The sequence below is a fragment of the Primulina tabacum genome, chromosome 11 (genome assembly GCF_025594145.1).
Source record: "Primulina tabacum isolate GXHZ01 chromosome 11, ASM2559414v2, whole genome shotgun sequence".
NCBI lineage: Eukaryota > Viridiplantae > Streptophyta > Magnoliopsida > Lamiales > Gesneriaceae > Primulina > Primulina tabacum.
Genome location: NC_134560.1, coordinates 5,163,928 through 5,190,113, shown reverse-complemented (window position 1 = coordinate 5,190,113; position 26,186 = coordinate 5,163,928). Strand labels below are relative to the sequence as shown.

The following is a 26,186-nucleotide window of genomic DNA, read 5'->3' as shown; positions in this document are numbered from 1 at the left end:
TCATTGAAACTAATAATAATAATTCAGTTAATAATTCTGATATTTTTGATAATCTACAAGATATTTCTTTTCCTGATCCAGATAAAAAACATTTATCTGTTTTGAGCATGATCATATCTTAAAAATGGTACATTAATATAACATTATTAATTGAAAATTCTTATAAAAATAATTTCATTGCTATGGTTGATAGTGATGCAGACTTAAATGTTATACAGGAAGGATTAATTCCTACGAAATATTTTCATAAAACCACTCATTCTCTCTCTCATGCAGGAGGAGAACCATTAGAAATAAATTATAAATTACCAAATGTTTATATTTGCAAAGATAAAAACTGTATTCAAACCAGTTTTTTATTAGCAAAAGATATTTCTAGCCAACTTATACTTGGTCTTCCTTTTATTTATCAAATTTATCCTTTAACTTATGTTGATGAAACAGGTATTATAGGTACTTTTCAAGGTAATCCTATTTCCTTTAAGTTCATAACTAAACATGTTCATAGAATTCTTAATGAATTACAAGAAAAGATTGATAGGAAAACTTTTCAGATTAATTTTTTAAAAAAAGAAGTTAATATATTAACTATAGATGATAAATTACAGAATCCTAAATTCCAAGAGAAAATCAAACTTATTTATAATAAGTTCTCATTAGAAATATGTAATGATCTTCCAAATGCTTTTTGGAATAGAAAGAAGCATATTATCTCTCTCCCATATGAAGAGAATTTTGATGAAAAGAATATTCCTACCAAGGCTCGGCCTTGTCAAATGAATTCTGAATATTTAGAATTATGTAAGAATGAAATTCATTCTTTATTAGAAAAAGGTTTGATAAAGCCTTCTCAATCTCCTTGGTCATGTACTGCTTTTTATGTTAATAAACATTCTGAACAGGAAAGAGGTGTTCCAAGATTAGTCATAAATTATAAACCTCTTAATAAGGTTCTAAAATGGATTAGGCATCCTATTCCTAATAAAAAAGATTTATTAGATAGACTTGTTAATGCTATCATATTTTCAAAATTTGATTTAAAATCAGGATTTTGGCAGATTCAGATGAAAGAATCAGATAGATATAAAACTGCTTTTAATGTTCCAATAGGACATTATGAATGGACAGTAATGCCATTTGGCCTTAAAAATGCCCTTTCTGAATTTCAACAAATTATGAATGATATTTTTTATAATTACAGCAATTTTATAATTGTTTATATTGATGATATCTTAGTATTTTCTAATGATATTGAAATACATTTTAAACATTTAGATATATTTAAAAATATTGTTATTCAAAATGGACTTGTTATCTCAAAATCTAAAATGATTTTATTTCAAACTAATATTAGATTTCTTGGTCATATGATTGAGAAAGGAAAAATAATTCCTATACAGAGAAGTATAGAATTTGGTTCAAAATTTCCTGATATTATAACTGATAAAACTCAGTTACAAAGATTTTTAGGAAGTTTAAATTATATTTCTCCTTATATTAAAGATCTTACTAAAGATTCAGCTATCTTATATGATAGATTAAAGAAAAATCCTTTACCTTGGTCTGAAAGACATACAATAGTTGTTAGAAATATTAAGGAAAAGGTTAAAAACCTTCCTTGTCTTATGCTTGCTAATCCCCAATGGGATAAAATTGTGGAAACAGATGCTTCAGATATAGGTTTTGGAGGAATCTTAAAACAAAAAGATCCCCAAAATAAACAAGAATATCTTATTAGATTTTATTCTGGTAAATGGAATAATGCTCAGAAAAATTACTCCACAGTAGAAAAAGAAATCTTAGCTATTGTCAGATGTATTTTAAAATTCCAAGATGATTTATATAATCAAAAGTTTATTATAAAAACTGATTGCAAATCTGCAAAATTTATGTTTAATAAAGATTTTAAACATGATGTTTCTAAACAAATGTTTGCAAGATGGCAAGCTCATTTAGCTCCTTTTGATTTTGAAATCATTTATAAGAAATGTGAAGATAATCACTTGCCAGATTTCTTAACTCGAGAAAATTTATCCTAATGTTTTCATCTACAGATATGTATTCCCGAGGAAGAGGAGAGTCCTCTTATAGAGGGCGAGGAGGTAGGGGAAAACCCCCTAATATCATTGCACAGCATGGAAAACAGAGGCTTATAGCCCAAAACTTATCCAGTTCATCAGCCAGTAATACTGAGCAAAATAATGAGTTATACAATGAATTTCAAGAATTCTTGAAACAAAAGAGAAGTAATACAGATTCTCAATCTTCAGCATCATATGCTAATATCATAAAAGATGATGATAATGATTCAGCTCTATATACAGAGACAAAACATCGAGAATTGATTCTTCTTATAGAAGAAAAAGATACCCAATGGGAAAAAACTCCATGGACTATCATGGAAAGATATCTAACAAATACATCATATGTATATGGTTCCTACAAGCAAAGAGGATTTTATGAAAATCTTCTGATATCTACAAAAAGTGTTGACATAACTCACTTTTTCAGTAATACTCAGCAGAAAGGAAGTTATAACTTCTCAAAGTTTATAATTAAGAAGATTATATCTATTGAAGAATGTGGTATATCTCCATTAGTTGAAAAAGAATTTTATTCTGAAAATCATAAAATGAGTTTTAAATTCAATTTTTGGGATTATATTGAAAGTTTTAATAAAACCTTGTTTTATGAAAATGAGAAAAGAAAACATACTTGGTTTTTAAAGATTTGTGAAAATGTTTTTCACTACCCAGTTCCAAATTGGTTTTTAATATGGTGGAAGATTTTTGGTCCATCCGCAAAGATTTTGCCAGAGGTTTTTATAAAACCCATGAATACTTGGTTAAATGTTTCTCCAAGTATTAAAAAATCATTTTCTGAACATTGGATCGATGGTAAGACTCTATGTCTATTTTTCATGGAATTTGGTATCCCATGGATCTGGAAATGGCAGCCAGAATTAGGTTACACGGATGAAGGTATCCCTTGCATATGGAGGGTCAGTTCCACAAAATTCTGGGACAAATTATTGAGAGATGATCCAGAAACTGAAAACCATATGGTTATGAAACTCTTCATCAAATGGAAGAAAAAATTTCTTTATACCAACAAGAAATTAATAATCAACAAGAAAAGGAGAAAGCCTCTATGAGTCCTTTCAAGATTCTTACTCAGAAATATTCTGAAATATATTCAAAAGACAAAATGATTGAGATCTATATTGAAGAAATGAAAAAAGATCTTTTCCAGAATATTGGAGGTTCTGATTCCAAATCAGATAAATCTATGGCGTCCGAATCTAGTGAAAATCAATTTATTAATCTCATGAAGATGCAAGATGCTTAAGACCCTGAGGATGATATTCCTCAATTTTCTCAAATAGATGACATTTTTGAGAAATTGAAAAATTCTTTAAAAGACAATATTAAAGATGATTAAGATCATCAGGAGAAGAATCTGCAGTTGGTGGAATATCACATCTTATCATGACATATCGTGACAAAAAGTGGGTGGCATATCACTTTTACTTTTTGAATTTTGTAACCATGTTACTATTTGCTTTTTGAATTTTGTAACCATGTTACTATTTGCTTTAATAAAGCATTTACTGTTTTTATTTTAAGATGGAATCCGGGGTTTGATGTCCGGCTCTTCTATCTATAAATATGTTCATTCTGTGTCTTTAGAAGGACACGGTTGAGTTTGTTCCCCTCTATTCTCTCTCTTGTAAAAACCCTTCTGAAGCTTATCAATAAAATTTAAAGTTCTGGTAACAAATTTGTAAGTTCTTACTGTTTTTATTTTCTGTTTTTATTTATTGTTTTTTTTAATTTTTATTTTCATAAGTTTAGCCTGAATGACAAGTTAAAGTATTTGTGCTAAATTATTATCTTACTATGACATGATCTATATTTATTTGTTCTTGAGATCAGATTGAGATAATAAAAGATCTATTTAAATTTTTGGAATTTAATGTAATATAAGAGTCTTTGGTTAGAACATAAGGTAAAGAGATGAACCAGGAAATGGTAAACACAAGGTTCGAGTTTAACCAGGAAAAATAAATTCATGTTGTAGCCCTTTAGCCTGCTTAGCCGAGAGATGGCGTTTAAGGCGTTCATGCGTGATTTTTTATGAATTTATGATTCTGAGGTGGACCTCGGTAAAATCCTCCGTTGTTTAATTTCTTTGGTATATCTTTTATAAATCCTTTTATGTTTTGTAAAAGTTCCAAATATGAATCTTATATTCATTTTATTCTGGGATTTAAATTCTTCCTTTTCTTAGCTCAATAAGAGTTGAAGATGGTATATAGGCTGGAAACCAATAACCTCCATGTGTGCGAAAGCCACTAAGGAAAAGTTTGGTGTAACAACGCCACGTATCATATTCCTCATCTTGATCCCAAGCCCCAGATACGCCACGTATCATATTCCTCATCTTGATCCCAAGCCCCAGATGGTATCAGAGCCATAGAAATAGTCTGGATAATAATTTAGCATTTTTTATTCAAATGAATATTTTCGGTTTTAAAGAAACTGTTCAAAACAGTTTGAATGAAGAATATTATTTACCTGATAATTTAGATTTATTGAATAAATGGACTATTCCTAAGATAGAATCTAAAATGATCTATAAGTTAGGAACCTTTGAAAAAATTAGTTTTAAACAAGTAATTAAAACTACAGAATCATCGGTACCACTTCATAATAATGAAATGGTTATTAGATTGTTAAACAATAAAGATATTTTGCCTTATAGGAAAAATTACAGATTCATGCATATAGGTTTAATTCAAATAGCTTTTAGACCTTTAACATTAGAAGGACTACCAGAAAGCTTCATAGCAGCTTTAAGATATGGTAGAAATTTGAATTGGAAACAATCCCTTATGGGAATAATTCAATCTAGTCTGGCTCATGGTCCAGTATATTTTGATGTTTATCCGAATTTATCTTTATCTTTGTCTGATATTAATATATTAGATTCTTTAACATTAAATGTTAAAACTCATGGTTATAATTATACTCCTGGCACAGAAGTCATATGTATCTGTTATCGTATTTATTATAAGCCATTATTTACACTGAATCCTATGTGTAAAAGAATAGATAAAAAATTAAATGAAACTATTCTTATAGAAACTAATTTTAATAGATCTAATATTACAACCCGTAGATCTATAAAATGGGAAGAAATTGAATTTTCAGAAAACTGGATAATAGAACAAGCTGTTCCTAGAAATCCTATAATAAATATGGATTTACAACAAATTATTCAGAATAATGAAGGATCTGTTCAAATACAGTTTAATAATGAACAAAGAAGATTATTGCCATCTTCTATCTATACTAGATCAAGATCTAGTCATTCTTTTATTTCGCCTTTAGATTATTTGGTGGATATTCCTCAAACTTCTAGAGCTTCTACTTCTCAGATAAGAGAAGATGTTGAGTCTCCTGTACAAGATACAGTAGATGAATTAATTATTAATCAGAATAATATTGTGCATAAAAGTAACTTTCAAAAAGTTAGAGAAACTGATACAGTTTCAGATATGAATTTTAGTATTTAATGGATAGTAAAACTAAAATTGATTTTACTAAAGGATCTCTTGCTAGGGCAAGGATCAATGCAGAATTTTATTTACCCTTGGGGTCAAGATGAGGAATATGATACGTGGCGTTGTTACACCAAACTTTTCCTTAGTGGCTTTCGCACACATGGAGGTTATTGGTTTTCAGCCTATATACTATCTTCAACTCTTATTGAGCTAAGAAAAGGAATAATTTAAATCCCAGAATAAAATGAATATAAGATTCATATTTGGAACTTTTACAAAACATAAAAGGATTTATAAAAGATATACCAAAGAAATTAAACAACAGAGGATTTTACCAAGGTCCACCTCAGAATCATAAATTCATAAAAAATCACCCATGAACGCCTTAAACGCCATCTCTCGGCTAAGCAGGCTAAAGGGCTACAACATGAATTTATTTTTTCTGGTTAAACTCGAACCTTGTGTTTACCATTTCCTGATTCATCTCTTTACCTTATGTTCTAACCAAAGACTCTTATATTACATTAAATTCCAAAAATTTAAATAGATCTTTTATTATCTCAATCTGATCTCAAGAACAAATAAATATAGATCATGTCATAGTAAGATAATAATTTAGCACAAATACTTTAACTTGTCATTCAGGCTAAACTTATGAAAATAAAAATTAAAAAAACAATAAATAAAAACAGAAAATAAAAACAGTAAGAACTTACAAAGTTGTTACTAGAACTTTAAATTTTATTGATAAGTTTCGGAAGGATTTTTACAAGAGAGAGAATAGAGGGGAGCAAACTCAACCGTGTCCTTCTAAAGACACAGAATGAACATATTTATAGATAGAAGAGCCGGACATCAAACCCCGGATTCCATCTTAAAATAAAAACAGTAAATGCTTTATTAAAGCAAATAGTAACATGGTTACAAAATTCAAAAAGCAAATAGTAACATGGTTACAAAATTCAGAAAGTAAAAGTGATATGCCACCCACTTTTTGTCACGATATGTCATGATAAGATATGATATTCCAACAACTGCAGATTCTTCTCCTGATGATCTTAATCATCTTTAATATTGTCTTTTAAAGAATTTTTCAATTTCTCAAAAATGTCATCTATTTGAGAAAATTGAGGAATATCATCCTCAGGGTCTTGAGCATCTTGCATCTTCATGAGATGAATAAATTGATTTTCACTAGATTCGGACGCCATAGATTTATCTGATTTGGAATCAGAACCTCCAATATTCTGGAAAAGATCTTTTTTCATTTCTTCAATATAGATCTCAATCATTTTGTCTTTTGAATATATTTCAGAATATTTCTGAGTAAGAATCTTGAAAGGACTCATAGAGGCTTTCTCCTTTTCTTGTTGATTATTAATTTCTTGTTGGTATAAAGAAATTTTTTCTTCCATTTGATGAAGAGTTTCATAACCATATGGTTTTCCAGTTTCTGGATAATCTCTCAATAATTTGTCCCAGAATTTTGTGGAACTGACCCTCCATATGCAAGGGATACCTTCATCCGTGTAACCTAATTCTGGCTGCCATTTCCAGATCCATGGGATACCAAATTCCATGAAAAATAGACATAGAGTCTTACCATCGATCCAATGTTCAGAAAATGATTTTTTAATACTTGGAGAAACATTTAACCAAGTATTCATGGGTTTTATAAAAACCTCTGGCAAAATCTTTGCGGATGGACCAAAAATCTTCCACCATATTAAAAACCAATTTGGAACTGGGTAGTGAAAAACATTTTCACAAATCTTTAAAAACCAAGTATGTTTTCTTTTCTCATTTTCATAAAACAAGGTTTTATTAAAACTTTCAATATAATCCCAAAAATTGAATTTAAAACTCATTTTATGATTTTCAGAATAAAATTCTTTTTCAACTAATGGAGATATACCACATTCTTCAATAGATATAATCTTCTTAATTATAAACTTTGAGAAGTTATAACTTCCTTTCTGCTGAGTATTACTGAAAAAGTGAGTTATGTCAACACTTTTTGTAGATATCAGAAGATTTTCATAAAATCCTCTTTGCTTGTAGGAACCATATACATATGATGTATTTGTTAGATATCTTTCCATGATAGTCCATGGAGTTTTTTCCCATTGGGTATCTTTTTCTTCTATAAGAAGAATCAATTCTCGATGTTTTGTCTCTGTATATAGAGCTGAATCATTATCATCATCTTTTATGATATTAGCATATGATGCTGAAGATTGAGAATCTGTATTACTTCTCTTTTGTTTCAAGAATTCTTGAAATTCATTGTATAACTCATTATTTTGCTCAGTATTACTGGCTGATGAACTGGATAAGTTTTGGGCTATAAGCCTCTGTTTTCCATGCTGTGCAATGATATTAGGGGGTTTTCCCCTACCTCCTCGCCCTCTATAAGAGGACTCTCCTCTTCCTCGGGAATACATATCTGTAGATGAAAACATTAGGATAAATTTTCTCGAGTTAAGAAATCTGGCAAGTGATTATCTTCACATTTCTTATAAATGATTTCAAAATCAAAAGGAGCTAAATGAGCTTGCCATCTTGCAAACATTTGTTTAGAAACATCATGTTTAAAATCTTTATTAAACATAAATTTTGCAGATTTGCAATCAGTTTTTATAATAAACTTTTGATTATATAAATCATCTTGGAATTTTAAAATACATCTGACAATAGCTAAGATTTCTTTTTCTACTGTGGAGTAATTTTTCTGAGCATTATTCCATTTACCAGAATAAAATCTAATAAGATATTCTTGTTTATTTTGGGGATCTTTTTGTTTTAAGATTCCTCCAAAACCTATATCTGAAGCATCTGTTTCCACAATTTTATCCCATTGGGGATTAGCAAGCATAAGACAAGGAAGGTTTTTAACCTTTTCCTTAATATTTCTAACAACTATTGTATGTCTTTCAGACCAAGGTAAAGGATTTTTCTTTAATCTATCATATAAGATAGCTGAATCTTTAGTAAGATCTTTAATATAAGGAGAAATATAATTTAAACTTCCTAAAAATCTTTGTAACTGAGTTTTATCAGTTATAATATCAGGAAATTTTGAACCAAATTCTATACTTCTCTGTATAGGAATTATTTTTCCTTTCTCAATCATATGACCAAGAAATCTAATATTAGTTTGAAATAAAATCATTTTAGATTTTGAGATAACAAGTCCATTTTGAATAACAATATTTTTAAATATATCTAAATGTTTAAAATGTATTTCAATATCATTAGAAAATACTAAGATATCATCAATATAAACAATTATAAAATTGCTGTAATTATAAAAAATATCATTCATAATTTGTTGAAATTCAGAAAGGGCATTTTTAAGGCCAAATGGCATTACTGTCCATTCATAATGTCCTATTGGAACATTAAAAGCAGTTTTATATCTATCTGATTCTTTCATCTGAATCTGCCAAAATCCTGATTTTAAATCAAATTTTGAAAATATGATAGCATTAACAAGTCTATCTAATAAATCTTTTTTATTAGGAATAGGATGCCTAATCCATTTTAGAACCTTATTAAGAGGTTTATAATTTATGACTAATCTTGGAACACCTCTTTCCTGTTCAGAATGTTTATTAACATAAAAAGCAGTACATGACCAAGGAGATTGAGAAGGCTTTATCAAACCTTTTTCTAATAAAGAATGAATTTCATTCTTACATAATTCTAAATATTCAGAATTCATTTGACAAGGCCGAGCCTTGGTAGGAATATTCTTTTCATCAAAATTCTCTTCATATGGGAGAGAGATAATATGCTTCTTTCTATTCCAAAAAGCATTTGGAAGATCATTACATATTTCTAATGAGAACTTATTATAAATAAGTTTGATTTTCTCTTGTAATTTAGGATTCTGTAATTTATCATCTATAGTTAATATATTAACTTCTTTTTTTAAAGAATTAATCTGAAAAGTTTTCCTATCAATCTTTTCTTGTAATTCATTAAGAATTCTATGAACATGTTTAGTTATGAACTTAAAGGAAATAGGATTACCTTGAAAAGTACCTATAATACCTGTTTCATCAACATAAGTTAAAGGATAAATTTGATAAATAAAAGGAAGACCAAGTATAAGTTGGCTAGAAATATCTTTTGCTAATAAAAAACTGGTTTGAATACAGTTTTTATCTTTGCAAATATAAACCTTTGGTAATTTATAATTTATTTCTAATGGTTCTCCTCCTGCATGAGAGAGAGAATGAGTGGTTTTATGAAAATATTTCGTAGGAATTAATCCTTCCTGTATAACATTTAAGTCTGCACCACTATCAACCATAGCAATGAAATTATTTTTATAAGAATTTTCAATTAATAATGTTATATTAATGTACCATTTTTAAGATATGATCATGCTCAAAACAGATAAATGTTTTTTATCTGGATCAGGAAAAGAAATATCTTGTAGATTATCAAAAATATCAGAATTATTAACTGAATTATTATTATTAGTTTCAATGATTGAAACACGATAATTTAAACTATTATTATTGTGTTGTAAAATTTTTACTTGTTCTTTAAGATTTTCTATTTATTTAACTAAATCATGTATAGTAACTGGATTCTGTTTACTATATTTCTGTTGAAGAAGATTTTTAACTTCTTTCATAGAGTAAGCTTGTTCTTGTTTAACAAGAATATTATTATTATTATTGCTAGTTGAAGCAGTATTCTCCATATGATCAATAATTGTGGATTTTAAAACTGGATCCTTAATCATTTTAAGGAATTCTAAAATATTATTGTTAGTTAACACATTAATATTTAAATCCTGAAATTGAGACATGAGTTTATAAAATTCATCATTTTTATCTTCTATATGATTTAAACAGGATTTTCCTTGTATACAATTATTACATTCATTTAAATCATTAGAAATATCTGATTCACTATCTATTATTTCTTCTGAAATATAATATTCTGAAGAATTCTCAGTTTCACTGTCAGAATTATTATTCGAATCCATTATTATTTTAAATAATGTTTCTTTTAGATTATCATCTATATCTAAATTATTAATTTTGTTTTTAGCCCAACATTGATTAGCATAATGACCTGGCTTTTTACATTTTCTACAAATTATTAATTTGTTTTTGTATTTTTCTTCTTTCCGTAAATCACGGCTTTCTTTTCTTTTCTTCTTTTTATCTTTTTGTCTATCAGACAAATATCTTTTCTTTCTATAAAGTTTTTCTTTAATTTTCTTCTTACCTGTATTAGGTAAGTCCATACCAAATTGATCACAAAATTTACCTAATTGTTTTTTCTCAAGTTACCATCTGGGGCTTGGGATCAAGATGATGAATATGATACGTGGCGTTGTTACACCAAACTTTTCCTTAGTGGCTTTCGCACACATGGAGGTTATTGGTTTCCAGCCTATATACCATCTTCAACTCTTATTGAGCTAAGAAAAGGAAGAATTTAAATCCCAGAATAAAATGAATATAAGATTCATATTTGGAACTTTTACAAAACATAAAAAGATTTATAAAAGATATACCAAATAAATTAAACAACAGAGGATTTTACCGAGGTCCACCTCATAATCATAAATTCATAAAAAATCACCCATGAACGCCTTAAACGCCATCTCTCGGCTAAGCAGGCTAAAGGGCTACAACATGAATTTATTTTTCCTGGTTAAACTCGAACCTTGTGTTTACCATTTCCTGGTTCATCTCTTTACCTTATGTTCTAACCAAAGACTCTTATATTACATTAAATTCCAAAAATTTAAATAGATCTTTTATTATCTCAATCTGATCTCAAGAACAAATAATATTTTTTGATGAGTCGATCGAATCGGAGATTCGTAAGACCAAATTGATTTGTGATATGGTCTAATTTAAGTTTTTGTGATCAAATTATGTTATTTTATTTTTCATTTATTTAATTTGTAATAAGTAGCTACTCCATGAGAATAAGTATTTTGTAGTAATCCATCCAATTGGACATTTAACACAAATTTTATTAAAGTTCTTGTAGTTTTCATTTGCGAATATACTTATAATTTTACTAAATTGATTCATCATGTAAATATCTTGTAAATAATTAGGCCTATAATGATAAGTTAGACTGAAATAAAATAAGAACAAATGAAACGAGAATGCAAATAAAGAAACATAAATATTTCACATCTTTAATAAGGCAATTTATCCATGTTAATAATATGATTTTCTGAATAAATATTTAATTTTTTTATTGACAACAATATTATGTTGGTAGAACTAACATAAATAACGTAATATTTTTTTTTTAATAGTATGTTGAAGTACACCTAAATAAAAAATTCTAATACTATAATTAATTGAAGAAAAAATGAAATGTAAATTCTGATTAAGTGTAGGGGTAAGAGTGGAATTTAAAGGATCCATTATATATCACGGAACTTCGAATCTGACCCCTTCATCTCCAACTCCGCGACGCGAACCTTTTCCATTTCTCGTTCACTCACTTCTGCAGTGGGCTTTCTGGGCACAATTAACCCCAAATACCCAATTCATTAAATCCTCCTTTTCTGGCACAGATTCCTCGGGACTACATATGGATTCAGATCGGGGGAAGTTGTTTGTTGGAGGGATCTCGTGGGAGACGGACGAGGATAAGCTGAAGGAATACTTTCAAGGCTACGGAGAAGTGTTGCAGACCGCGGTGATGAGAGATAAGTTATCTGGAAAGCCGAGGGGATTTGGTTTCGTTGTATTTGCGGATCCAGACATTCTTGATAGGGTTCTTCAGGACGGGCATGTAATTGATGGTCGAACGGTATGATTAGTACAAAAGATATATTTTTGTTTTACTTTTTGGAAATATACCTGCGATTGGTACGTGAGTCGTGAGAACATTGAGCTTCCTTCATGGTATGTGTGTTTCTGGGCATGAAATGTTACTTCTGTTTGGAATTGGGTTTCATTATTATTTTTATTTGTGAAGCTTTTTTCTCTCCTATTTTTGGTCTGACATCTAATATATTCATGGATCGCTGTCGCGGTTGCGGAGATCGGAACGGATGCTACCGTTCCAGTTACAATGAAATTTCGCGGAACGGTCGCGGAACGGGTATTTAAAAAAAATATTATAAATATATAAAAATTAAAAATTTTGGAAAATATTTAGAAATATAAAAATTAAAATAAATATCATTTAAATAGATTATTAGACGTAAATAAGAAATTTAATTTGGCGACGGTTTTATCCAAACAATGCATGTGCTCAAAATTGCATTATTTGTACTACAAAGCAAAGATACGACGTGCAATAGGACCTACAATTGCATTATTTGTACTAGAAAGCAAAGATATGTGCATTATTAAATCCGTCGCTGATTTGAATTTGCGACGGTTTTATAAAAAATCGTCGCTAAATTTAGCGACGGTTTAGCGATGGTTTTATATTCAACCGTCGCCGATTTTAATTGGGCGACGGTATTTAGCGATGATTTTATATTCAACCGTCGCCGATTTTAATTGGGCGACGGTTTTATTCAAACCGTCGCTATCACGGTTTTATTAAACCCGTCGCCGATGTAAATCGGCTAGTAGCGACAGTTCAAAACAAAACCGTCGCGAATTGCGTTCCGGTTCTGTTCCACCGTTATATCCCCGTTTTCGGTATATGAAACGCCGATACAAGTCATCAACCTACATACCCCGGAACCTCGTCAAGGTTGCTGACGTTCCGGCCGTTCCGTTCCCGTTTCGGCGAACCATGAGTATATTCCAATGATTTGTTTTCACTTTTCGATTTGTTAGTTTACTTTAATCGACGTATAATTACTTCCTGTTATCTTGTTATTATTTTATTTAGCAGTTAAAGTTATGACATTTATATATATATATCAGGATACTTCTCTGCTTTTTACTGGTATGTATATGTATTTGGTCCGTTGCAAAGTTGGTCCTTGTTTTTTATGAATGTGTGGCAGTAAATGAATCAATGCGACATTGTTATTGCTAGCACTTGATGCAATAGGTATGCTTTTAGTAATGCGTTGCCTTCTTCTGTTTCAAATGTTTCTAGGAGTTGAAAAGTTTCCGAGACTTCTAATTGTTTTTACTTTTTTATGAAGGTACTCGCTTTCAGTTTTGTTGTTTGGAGTCATTTTAATGCCCTGTCTTGGACTGTGATATTTGATTCATGCTGTTCATCTAACCACAATTTCATTTGCGTAATGAGTTGTGGTTTTTTCCTGCCTCATCTACATCTGTTTACATTTTTGAATGCTTTTTTTTTTTAAATAAAGGCATAAAACAAAATCCAGGACAAAAAAACAAATTGACAACCGAAAATTTGAATGCATAGACAACCTATTTAAAGTAAAAAACTAATCGATGGCCCAATTTGAATGAATAATCTTGACATGAATAGATTTTACATTTGCTGATTTAGGCTAATAGAGGTTTTCATCCGGTTAATAAAGAACGAGATGGGTTTTCTTTGAGATCTATGCCAGATTTCCCAAAGTCCAATCAAGTATTTGATGTTTTCCTGTAATTGAGTTATCAATCTTATATTTTTCAAAAATCACCTTATACTGCCCACAAGTGACTGCTTCGGCCGCAATGGCGGTTGAATTTTTTTAAGCAATTTTTTTAATAGATAATCATATATAATCATACAATGTAATTACAAATAGTCATCATTTTTTATGTAAGATGTGTAATTAAATAATGTTTAAGATAAAGAAGCTTCATACAATATAATATCATCTAGACAAAGTGTAAATAAATATATAAATGCAAACTAGGGTTTTTGAAATTGATTTATAACCAGAGTTTTTGAAATTGAATGATTTTGACTGATTTTTAAAATTAATTGACTTTGACTAGTTTTTTAAAATTAATTGACTTTGACAGTTGGCTAGAATTTTAAAATTGCTGACCGCCTCGACTGCCCGCTTGTTCGTCTCTGTCGCCTCGACCGACCGCCCGCCTCCTCCACCATATAGCTTAGGGCTGCCTGATGCATAGGCGGGGTAGGCATCACTTAGTTGGCCGCCTCGACCGTCATTTAGAACAATGTTCACACTTTATGTTCGACGTTATTCTTGAGCATCTCTTTTAGCGCTCTTATGGTTCTCGACGGACACCAAGGAGGCAAGGATACAACTCGATGGTTTGAGTCTTTTATTCTCATACAGCCTGGGGGAGTCTATCTACCTTGATTGAATGGAAACTATATCTGACTCACTTAGCAAGTCAGTATTCATATGTTTTGCTCTTTATTTGATTTTTCTTTTTTTTTTCCTGGGTGTCAATTTGGTGGTTTGTGTTATTGATTAACTTTTCTTGAGTGGTTGGGATTCTGAGGTGTAATTCTGATTATTTGCTCTGTGAAATATCTTAACCTTGGTTTAAATATCTTTGTATTCTTTAGTTTTATTTACCTCAGGTGACATTCATTGCTCTAGTATAGTTTGGCTGGAGAAGACTGTGTAAGTTTCCTTTTTCTTTAGATGCCGTATTATGTAGTGAGAATGAGTGAACAGTAATGGGAAAGGCAGAGGGAGTGGGGGAGTTTGTGGTAGGAATAGTGAGATATTTGACCGACCTTAGAGTTAATTTATTTTTAAAGTTATTTATGCGTTGAGAATCTATGGAAAACACATCTTTCATTGTGGATTTCCTTGTGTATAGCAGTGTTCTTATTTCATAGATTGATCAGGCTGTAAAATACCTCCCTGTGTAATATGTGATATTGTTAACCGCAGGATTTTGTTCGTTTTCCTGACTAGGTTGAGGCTAAAAGAGCTTTATCAAGAGATGAACAAGTTGCTAAAGTTGGGAACCCTGGTGGTGTCAGAAATTCTGGAGGTGGTGGAAGTAACAGGACCAAGAAGATATTTGTTGGTGGTTTGCCACCAACTCTGAGTGAGGATGGTTTTCGGCAATATTTTGAAGCTTATGGCATGGTAACTGATGTAGTAATAATGTATGATCAGCAAACCAATCGTCCTCGTGGATTCGGCTTCATTTCATTTGATTCTGAGGAAGCAGTAGATAGGGTTTTACACAAGACATTCCACGACTTAGATGGTAAGCAGGTGGAAGTTAAGCGTGCTCTTCCCAAAGATGCCAACGTTGCTGGGAGCGCACGATCTATGGGTGGTGGGACTGGTGGCAACAGAGGAGGATATCAAGGTTATGGGTCTTCCGTTGGTAATTCAAGCTCTTATGATGGTGGAATGGAGACGAAATACATGCAGCAACAAAATGCTGGCGGTGGGTATCCTTCTTATGGTTCGTCTGGATACAATGCACATGCCCCTGGGTTTGGATATGTTAATGGCATGGGCTACGGCTATGGGAATTATGGCGGTGCCAATCCAGGATATAGCAGTCCTGCTGGCGGAGGCTATGCAAATCCAAATGCTGGATATGGTGGTGGTCCACAAAATGCTCCAAGGAGTTCATGGGGTTCACAGGCTCCCACAGGATACGGCTATGGAAGCTCGCAATGGGGTGCTGCTGGCAGACCTGGAAGTGGTGGGGCTGCTATTATTGGTCAGTCTTCAAGTGGTTCTACTGGATATGTGAATCAGGGTTATGCTTATGGTGGGTATGGAGGAAATGATGGGAGTTATGGAAACCAAGCTGCTTACGGGGGTGTAGGTGGGCGTCCAACAAGTGGCCCAAATGGTAATACTCCCACAGGAGATCTTCAAGCTGGTACTGGCAGTTACATGGGAGGTGCTTATGGTGATGGAAGTGGTAATGCAGGCTATGCAAATTCAGGATGGCGATCTGATCCATCATTTAATGTGCAACCTGGTGACCAAGGTGGCTATGGAGGTAGTTATGGTAGTGCTTCAAATCGACAGGCTCAGCAGCAGTAATTTTTTGCTATGTTCGTCTATTTTATTGGGGCTCTTACACATAAATGTGTCTCGTATTTGCAAAATGACAGATATTATGCGACTGAATGGATTGCTTAAATTTGCAGAATTGTTGTTGGTTTGTCGTCCTTATTTCGAGTCATAATAAGTCTTCTTCAGGACTAGTCTCTTTTTAATCAGTTTCTTTGCTTTGAGTTGTAGTTTTAAATTTGGTTTGCCTATAGTTTTATTCATTACCTGTTCCAGTGACTATGTTCATTGTGTTTGAGATATGTTGGTATTTATCGGAACTTGTGTGAGTTCACTGCTGGTGAGTTATTAAACTTGACGTGCAGCTTGATTTAGCAGTGTTTGTGTGACATGAAAACTTTCTTTATTACATTTTATGATTGTGAGGTTCTGTTACTTCTCTTATTGGTAAAGTTAATGAAGTTTCCGGAACCTACTATTATGGGAACGAATCGCCTTATTGACATTTAGTGGAATGTAGTGATGATATTGATTGTGGTTAGCAGTCAACTGAATTGTGTATTCGTTTAGCAGTACGAAATTGGATAAATCTGTTTAGTAATGGATGGCTGGCGATAGTGGAATATAAATTATCCACAGGCTTTTCACATACACAGATGGTATTTCCTTTATGTTGTAGTTGTAGAATTTTCAAGGGCATAGCCATTGCTTAAGTAATGAAGAAGGGAAACGCTCAAGATGGTTTCTGAATTTTGATAAATATTATCTAACAAATAGTCAATATATACTAAAAAAGGTTATATTTTTCAAGAAATCCTAGGCAAGGTATATGACAATTCTCCTTTTTTCATATTTCTCGCGTAACAATAGGCTAAAAAATAACTTAAAAGCAACCATGATTCCATCTCTCTCCCCGTTCAAACCACCGTACCTGAGTCTCTTACATACAAAACATCCATTACAATGTTGTTACAATATTCATCTTCTCTCTCCTCTCTCCAACAGCATACATGAAGAAATTTCACCGCAAGGTAGATCGTCCATTGGTGATGCCTTGGAAAGGGCACGAGTCATCCTCACACTCGGGCAAGAAAGAAGGACCAAAGCAGTACTGGTTCAGAATTGGTCATGGGAAGCTAAGAGGAGATCGGATGGAAGCCAGTTCGGATAAAGAAAGAGTAACTTATTTAAACCACCCCGAACATGCTGTAACTCAATAAGCATATTAGACCATTGTGGAGTCATACAAGCCCGAGCTCATATTCTTGGTCGGACAAGACATGTTTGAATTATACAGCCCGAATGTAAAAAGTGTCTGGCTAGATATGGAAGCCCTTGGCATCATGAGCACTTGCAGTACTTTGGAGTCTTCTTTGACCAGACAAGACATGGTACCCAAGAAGATCAAGTTAAGTGATCGTGGACTATGTCTACCGGTAACCAAGGGTCTGTTCCCCTCCACGTTTCCAGGCCATCCGACCCGGGCTCACCTTACTCGGTCACTAGCAAGAACTGTCCGCACTAGGTTCCTTCCTACTCAGTACCGACCGTGAGGAGATGAGAGCGGGGCCTATAAGTATGGTCACCATACCTTGCAATCATTAACATGACAAGTCAATGCTCATGACAAGACCAGGGACAGTATGGGTCGACATGCCTACTCTCAGAAAACTGGACACGCGTAGATGTCTAATCAGGAACAATGTCCACGTGCTATAATCGAGGTCATCTCCTCCCCTATAAATATCCAGGTTTGCTCATTCATTTGGGACATGTGACATTGCATTCTAATGTATCCAATAAATATTGTCTCTACTTAGTGAGCCATGTACTGAATTGAGCATCGAAGTTGTCCCCGTCAAAAACTCTTCAGGCGCCCCACTGACATTTTCTTGTTTGTGTACAGATTATCTGACCCGGGCTCATCCCATCATGTCAAAAATCTTTACGGAGAAAGTATACATATATGCCCGGTAGATCACCTTCCAAGCTCATCCAATCGACCCAAACATCATCATCCATAGACTTCTTCTGTCCAAAATCAATCCAAATATTAGCTCCGAAAAGAGATCGACTCGGATAAACTTCCATGGGAAGTTTGGAGAAATCGACGGCCTTGACCGGACTACTTCCAGATAGCAGCCTACGAGGTGTTCTTCACAACATGCTGATCATCCTCTGGATTCGGCAGCAAGGTGCCCTCACCTACTATAGCTCTTCCGATGCCCGAGAGGGTGAACACGGGTCAAGTCCTGGTTCCCCAGACAAGTCTCCGAGTATGGGGATGGCCGTGACTAGCACAGTGAAGAAGGAGGCATCGGGTTTGAAAATGCTGAAGTGCTTGCCATCGTCGAGGCACTCCAGCTCCTGCGGGTCAAACCCGTTGTCCCCGAGCTGAGCCCGTTTGAGTCCAAAGATGTCGTCTTCACCGATGGCGAGACTAGGAGTGCAATGAGTCGAGCTATCAAAACTCGAACTCGAGCCCTTACTAGAGTCGAGCTCAAATATATGATGGGTCTAGTCGAGCAGCTCGAGAGAGAAATGGTCCATTATGAAGTTGATTCTATCGTAGTTAAAATGTTGAAACAGTGGATTCAAGAAAGGTTAAATACAGGAAAGGAGCATCTCCAAAGAGCAAAAGAAACAGAAGTAAGCTCACTGGAATGATGAACATAATAATTGATAAAATAGTGTTAAAATCTTTACATCATTAATTTGCAGACATGGAATCCCATGTTCAAAACTGAGCCGTATGCTCATTAGGTTGAAGAGATAGTCCTCTTTGTCAAGGAAATTGTAAACAATTTTTTCAAATACCAGTGAATGTGTCGCAGAATCTAGTTTGTAATCTTGTTGAAAGTTTAGAGCATCTCTTCCGAGATTACATTAACTTTTGCTGGATCATGTGGTAATAAAGTTGCACCTCTTGCATGAATTTCGGTTGACTAACGGCTAACCTATAATCTTCGTCATTAAGTTACATACTAACATACCTATATTTTTTTTCACGTTTTCAGGATCAAAACAGAGTTATATCCCTACTCTTCCTCCATTAACACGATGTAACATGGACTTGAAGTTCCAAAAACTGTGGAAAAGAGCAGCATGCAGTGTTGGTCCACGCCCTTCCACAAGCCGTGGAACACAACACATCCGTCTTAATACCTTACATTTCCTTCTCTCACGACTTCGGTCGCTCGAGAAAAACTCGTGTCTCTCACCAAAGATCACTCCACCAAACAGCCGATTTGGCAATAGAAGACTACCTGGCAGTTCCTATTTCGAACACAACCAATCTACCATACAAGTAGCCTCTCAGCATGTGTCAGAACTTGTTGCCTACCATCTAATTTTCTTGGATTCAAACTCCTTTTTCTACAGATGCCTATATGTTGGTGATGTAACAAATGCTTTCAGATATATTCTTGTCACCAGCCACCTAGAGCACGACGATCATGCTAAATTTTCATGCTTTCAAATATATTCTTGGAACTTTGCTTCGAGAAATAAAAACAATTCAAAATATGAAACTCAGTTTGTATTTAGCACAATCTAATCTATCAAAGAGAATTACATTCATTCTTTTTCCCCTCGATCGTAAAGCGTAAACATCCCCTTAGCTCAAGGAGGATGAACAATTTAAAACCTACGTGCAACACACCTTTGACAATCAACAATTTCTGAACTTCCGTGTAATTTTTTATTACCAGCAATCCCTCTATTGCTCTTTAATCAATCATTCACGTTACGTACAGATGCCACTAGTTCTTCCTCTATAACTCGCATTGAATCTGAAACTTCAGCCTTGTACACATACAACTTGACCACAACCAAGAAGAAAAAGAAATTCAAGACATTCAAGATCGCAAAAAATGCATAGTAATAGTCCAAATGTGAAGCGTTAAGATTGTTCTTGATCCATTCCGAGTGACCATCTTCTCCCTTTGTTATTCTTGAAACAGGTTGACAACAAAAAACTACTAATGAAATTCCCAACTCCAAGCGTAGTCATAGCATATGATGTGCCTAGACTCTTCATATTTTCGGGTGCTTGATCGTAGAAAAACTCAATCTTCGCCACTTCCAAGAATGCATCAGCAGTTCCCATTAGTATAAACTGGGGCAACAATATGAAGATTGATAAAGGTACCTCTTTCCCACTTTCAACCAATCCATTAGCCTTAGCCACTTGAACCCTGTGCCTCTCGGTCAACGAGGCGATTACCATTATAACTATATGAATTAACATACCAATCCCCATTCTTTGTAGAAGGCTGATCCCTCTAGGATTTTTTGTCAATCTTTGTAATATTTTTACAAAGAAACGGTCGTACAGCACAACAGATATAAGCATGGAAAGCGTAACGAATCCGGCCAAACTGGCCGGGGGGATCTTGAAGCTGCCAATGTTTCTGTTTAAGGTGGTGCCTTGTTTAACAAAAAGGGTGTTGATTTGAGCTAGCATTGTACTGGGAATGAATGTGGCTACTAGGATAGGTATCATTCTCAGCATTTGTTTGGTTTCTTCAACTTGTGTGACTGGGCAGAGCATCCATTGGCTAGAGTAACCTGTTTTCACACAAGCCTTGTTCAAGAACCTGCACAAATATATCTAGCTGTAACAGATAGAAAATTTAATTTAATCAGTGTCTTGTGTATTAACTTGTTTCTAATTAGTTTGTTTTGGAAACATTCATAAATGTGCTTGGAGTCTGAATACTGTTTACAGTGCTATGTTTTTTCTTTGAACTTTGATATCAGTTTAAATCTATCATCCTTAATATTGAAAGAGGAAAGTCAAGGATAACCCCATTCATCCAAAAATATTGCAACGACGGTCAACTCCCTCCACTACTTTTGTCTCACTAGACTAAGATATCAACTCATTTTTGGTAACTCATCCTTCTACTACGAAAAGCATGATATTATAAATAGTGACACTATAGTAATTTAGATATTTTATATTTTATAAAACTACAATGAATTTGTGTTACCTTTTACTAATTGACAAGTGACATATATAATCAAGAATTCAACATCAATTTTTAAGGTAAATCAACATGATATATATGAACGCATGCATACCTCAATGTAGGCGAAGAATCAATCCGGTATTTCCCTTTTTTCGAATACTCGGCCAAATCAAGCTCATATAATTCCTTAGGGTCAGCCGGGACTGTTACCTTCCATTTCCTCATGGCAGCCACTATCACCTTAGTCATCCTAGTAAACGGGCTTCCGGTAGGCAACTTGTGCCTGTAAAACCGCGTACCGGCCAGGAAAATGGCGATGGATATCATGAGCCCTATGGTGGGGAGTCCATAACCGAGAGTCCACCCCACATTATCTTGGATATAAACAAGCACAGTGTTTGCAAATAGTGTGCCAAAGAAGATGCTAAACATCCACCAGTTGAAGAAGGAGAGCTTATGGACTTTCTCCTTGGGGTCGAATTCGTCGAACTGGTCCGCCCCGATGGTCGAGATGTTTGGCTTTGTTCCACCAGTGCCCACAGTGAGTGTGTAAAGTGCACCAAAGAACACTGCTAGTTGCAATGTGGTGGCCTCATTGCAAGTGGCACCAGTTGGATCTGAACATGGACTTGGCTTTAGAGGGTGGATTGATACTGATAATGTGAGCAAAGCCATTCCCTGCGATCATCAGTGTGAAATGAAATTTTGTCGAAATCAAGTGATCCCACGTTAAAATTTTCAATGTTAGTTTTAAATAATATATCAAACTAATGAAATTTAAAATTGGAACTATATTATATTTAATATATCAATTTAGAAGCTATCAAACAAGTTGCTTGATTAGGCTCCTAAAAAAAATCAAGAAACTTAGAGTAAAAAGGTTGCGTAATCATGTTACTAAAAACAAATTGTTGGCCAATGTTGACTTGGACCAACACTTGCTTGAATATTAGATAACCAGTCCAGAATCCCAGAAATTGGAAATTAAATTCGATGCAATTAAATTAATTCAGTTTTATCCGAACAATTAGTAACATTAAAAGTAAAAATAAAATACTAGAAAAAACACTAATTTAATTATTAATTGATTCAATATTCCTAGCTCTATCATATATTCTGTTATTTTGTGTAAATTTTAAAAAATAGATGGAAAAAACCCAAAATAAAATCCAACTTTGATTAATTTTTAAACATGATGGGTATTTTTTGTCGACCGTAAAAAAATACAGACAAAATGTTATTTGAACATGTAAGCAAATTATCTATTGGCAAACGAAACTTGGTTTAGATTTCCATATGTATTCATGGGTCAACTTCGGTTGTCTCAGGAATTTAAGGGATCATGTCTACAAAATATTATAATATATCAATTTTTTCAATGACTGTCTTTGACTTGTCAGAGTAAATGAGAACTCAAATACCAACCATGCATTGAATAAAATATTTCGATGGACTAATCATATTTTATTTCATAATAAGCTATAATTTAGGAATATTTTAATTTTTAATCTAGAATATATGCAAGTGTCGCTTCCAAAAATAACTAATCATAATGCAAAATATATATAAAAACAATATTAGATGAATAATCCGAAACAAATTAAGATATAAACATCTTGAATCAAAGAAAGTAATAAATTTGTTCACTGAGAACTTAAATCATATAATAATAATAATAATTTTCTTTGAAGTTTTAAATATTTCATTTTCACAAATAATAAATTTCAGTACCTGCTCTCGCACATAAAATACTATATCATTTGTTGCATGCTTTGGAAGGTATCGATTGTATTAATAAATAAGTAATAGCAAAACCAACTACCAAAGCATCTTCTCAGAAATTTAATCAACCGATAATACATAGATTAATTAGAGGTCTTAGTCATGCAGATGAATATTCATATTGCAGCCAAATTGACTTTTATACGATTAATATAATATTATATTAAGACCTCTATTATTGCCCTCTTTCATCCTAGTCATTAATTAATTAGGTGGTTTTCTCATAATGTCTTAATCATTATTGTCCCTTTCATCCTAATAATTAACTTTTAATGTGTGTTGACAACTATTCAAACTCTTTATATATATATATATATATATATATGTTAAAGATTGGCACTGGACCTAACTGAATCCCAGAACCAAAAGTTAGCTCAGGAGAGGAGGATTGTCAAGACCATATATACAACTCCCAGGTATATTATCCAACCGATGTGGGACAACTAACACACCCAGGAATGAACATCTGGCTATCTCAAGAGGGGAGGATTGTCCAAGACCATATATACAACTCCAGATATTTTATCCAACAGATGTGAAACAACTAACATAATATAATATATCATCGAAAGGTCCTTATAAATAATGATCATCTTGTCGCATTACACTACTAGCACTTGGACTAACTTAACATTTAACCCGCTGCAGATCCAACTATTATCATTTATTCAAATTATTTTGAATAGAATAAATGGACTTACGGAGAGATAAATGGCGGAAGCGATGACGAAGGTCCAATATCTGCCCAAGAGAGCATCGGCGACGTACGCACCCAAGATGGGAGTCATCCAGACGGTCCCGGCCCAATATGTGACATTGTTGGCCGACTTCACAGTCCCCTCGTGAAGTTTCTTGGTCAAATATATGAACAGATTAGAGGATATTCCGTAGTACGCCATCCTCTCGAACACTTCATACACTGCATTTTTTTCTATTTTATTTAATTAAATCCCATCATTAAATCTAGGGTAGGTCTATGATATATATAATATATTTTTGAAAAATGAGATATATTCATAAATTGACATTAGATATATCTTATAATTTTGACGTAATAATTGACTCGAACAGTACGTGGCTAGGTGTGTACGAGAAGTGGGAAGTTGGAGAAAAATAATCGGGGCATTTAATAATAATAATAATAATAATAATAAAGCCCAGAAAGTCTACAGGACAGAGACGCTGCTAGCTACATGTCGATATACTTATTGCATGCTTGTATATTTTTATGATTGATTTATATTATATTCAAAATTGAGTAATATCCTTATTATGAAAATTAATGAATGGATGTGTTGCAATTTTAAATAAGTATATTCAAATAGATATCATACAATAATTGTAAAAATGAATGAGAAGTTATACCACAACTTGAAATTATATAAAAAAATACAAAAATTACCATGCTATTACTTTTTGTAAGCTCGATGTTGTCACGTGGGCATGTGCTCATTTATGTTGTCCACTTGGTGACAACACATGACTAAAATAATAATTATATATATATATATATATATATATATATATATAATTGAGCGATTTAAGATAAAAATGCATCAATATTTTGAATATTTATTAGCTAAATTGTGTGGTGTTGTTAATTTAAATGCATGTAACAGTTGACTTGTATGACTGAATGTTTCCGAATGAGTCACTATCAAAGATTTAATTAACATTCATAATATTTCAAAAATACTGAACTTTTTTCCAAAATTGCTCAAAAACTTCAAGAAATGGTTGGTGTCTCTTCGGAAGAAATTAAAAGGATGGATAAACTTTTGTTATGGAAATGGATTTGAGTTGGTCTAAATTAGGTAGGGAATCACTTGTAATCATAGATAATGAATCTTTCCATACGATTTCACACTAAATTCCCAACGATAAAACTTATCGAAGTGCGTGCGTGTATCTTTTCTTAGAAAAAGAGAGAGATTGAGGGGAAGAAGTCGACGAAAAATTTAATGTTTTCTCAAAAGATATTAAAAAAAAATGGATACCGTATTATCCGTCACTTTCATTGAATATTCTATGTATATACCACGAAATTCACTTAATTTATTTTTATTAAAAAAAACACCATTAGTATTGCCAAATACTTTAGTGATTTAAAGAAAATATAAGAACAATGACCCTAAAATTGTTTTGAAAATAGATAAATGGAAAAAAAGAAAAGAAAAAAGGACATTTTTTCCTTTATCCCGAATCTTCTTTGGAAACTTTAAAAGGCACAACTCCAAGTACGATGTAAGAGTAAGATCCACAAACTTTTCACTCACTGTCCCTTCCCAAAAAGGTTACCTTTTTCATGTTTCGAGATCTACTAAAAAGTGAAACAAGGCAACCAAGAAGAAACGAGAGGATGACCCTCTCCACTCATAAGATTAAATTATCAAATATTTTCAATAATAATAATAATAAAAACACCATATATCACAATTTTTTAAGACAGATTCTGGTTCGCACTTACATTCATGATTCTTAAAGGTAACTTATCTATGACTCTTCTACACGGGGAGAACTTCTCCGAATAGTGGGGTGGAAAAAACTGAGTGGACAAAGTGAAAATAATGCGAAAAAAGAAGAAGAAAGAAAGAGTTGAAAATGGTATACCAACAATAAAGGAGCAAGCAGTCCATCCACCTGTCTTGGATCTGAGAATAGGGTTTCCTCTGAGATCCACAGTCCCATCTTGCGTGTACCCATCATCGGTTGCCTTCTCTTCTTCCATACGGAAAAGGGATTTTGTTTATTAATATAATAATTCAAATCTCTATATTTGTTTTTGTGGGTTATTACATAAAGCATATGTTTCACTGCTTAACCAAAGCAAGCTTTTTATAGAGTTTTCATGTTTGACTTTGACACGTAGGGTGCGTGGGATGTGGCTGGAGATTGGGACCACTGCACCAGTAGTCGTAATTCAGAGCTCATCCATTTACTAACTTGGAATTTTGGCAAAGCAGGTCGTTTAATTTATTGACAACTAGCAAGTGGTTTAATTTGTACCGACAAGAAACAA

General features: G+C 33.0%; 2 protein-coding genes across 2 annotated transcripts; one reads left to right on the top strand and one right to left on the bottom strand.

Annotated features, from left to right (window-relative positions):
* Positions 1–12,007: 12,007 nt before the first annotated feature.
* Positions 12,008–16,821, top strand: LOC142517960 (heterogeneous nuclear ribonucleoprotein 1-like). Its single transcript, XM_075620496.1, has 2 exons — positions 12,008–12,373; positions 15,342–16,821. The coding sequence occupies exons 1-2, from the start codon at positions 12,152–12,154 to the stop codon at positions 16,440–16,442; spliced, it is 1,323 nt and encodes a 440-aa protein (XP_075476611.1). The 5' UTR covers positions 12,008–12,151; the 3' UTR covers positions 16,443–16,821.
* A 3,105-nt stretch (positions 16,822–19,926) lies between these two features.
* On the bottom strand, positions 19,927–25,981 carry LOC142518592 (protein NRT1/ PTR FAMILY 5.2-like). The gene is given in 5 exon segments (XM_075621383.1): positions 19,927–20,372; positions 20,374–21,010; positions 21,498–22,063; positions 23,869–24,086; positions 25,778–25,981. Coding segments are annotated over 5 exon segments (1,767 nt in total). The 5' UTR covers positions 25,896–25,981; the 3' UTR covers positions 19,927–20,144.
* Positions 25,982–26,186: the final 205 nt, after the last annotated feature.

Excerpts from the sequence above, each read along its gene's own strand:
- LOC142517960 (XM_075620496.1), top strand. The coding sequence starts at position 12,152 with ATGGATTCAGATCGGGGGAAGTTGTTTGTTGGAGGGATCTCGTGGGAG. Across the intron at positions 12,374-15,341 it reads ATGTAATTGATGGTCGAACG|GTTGAGGCTAAAAGAGCTTT; the intron begins GTATGATTAGTA and ends TTTCCTGACTAG.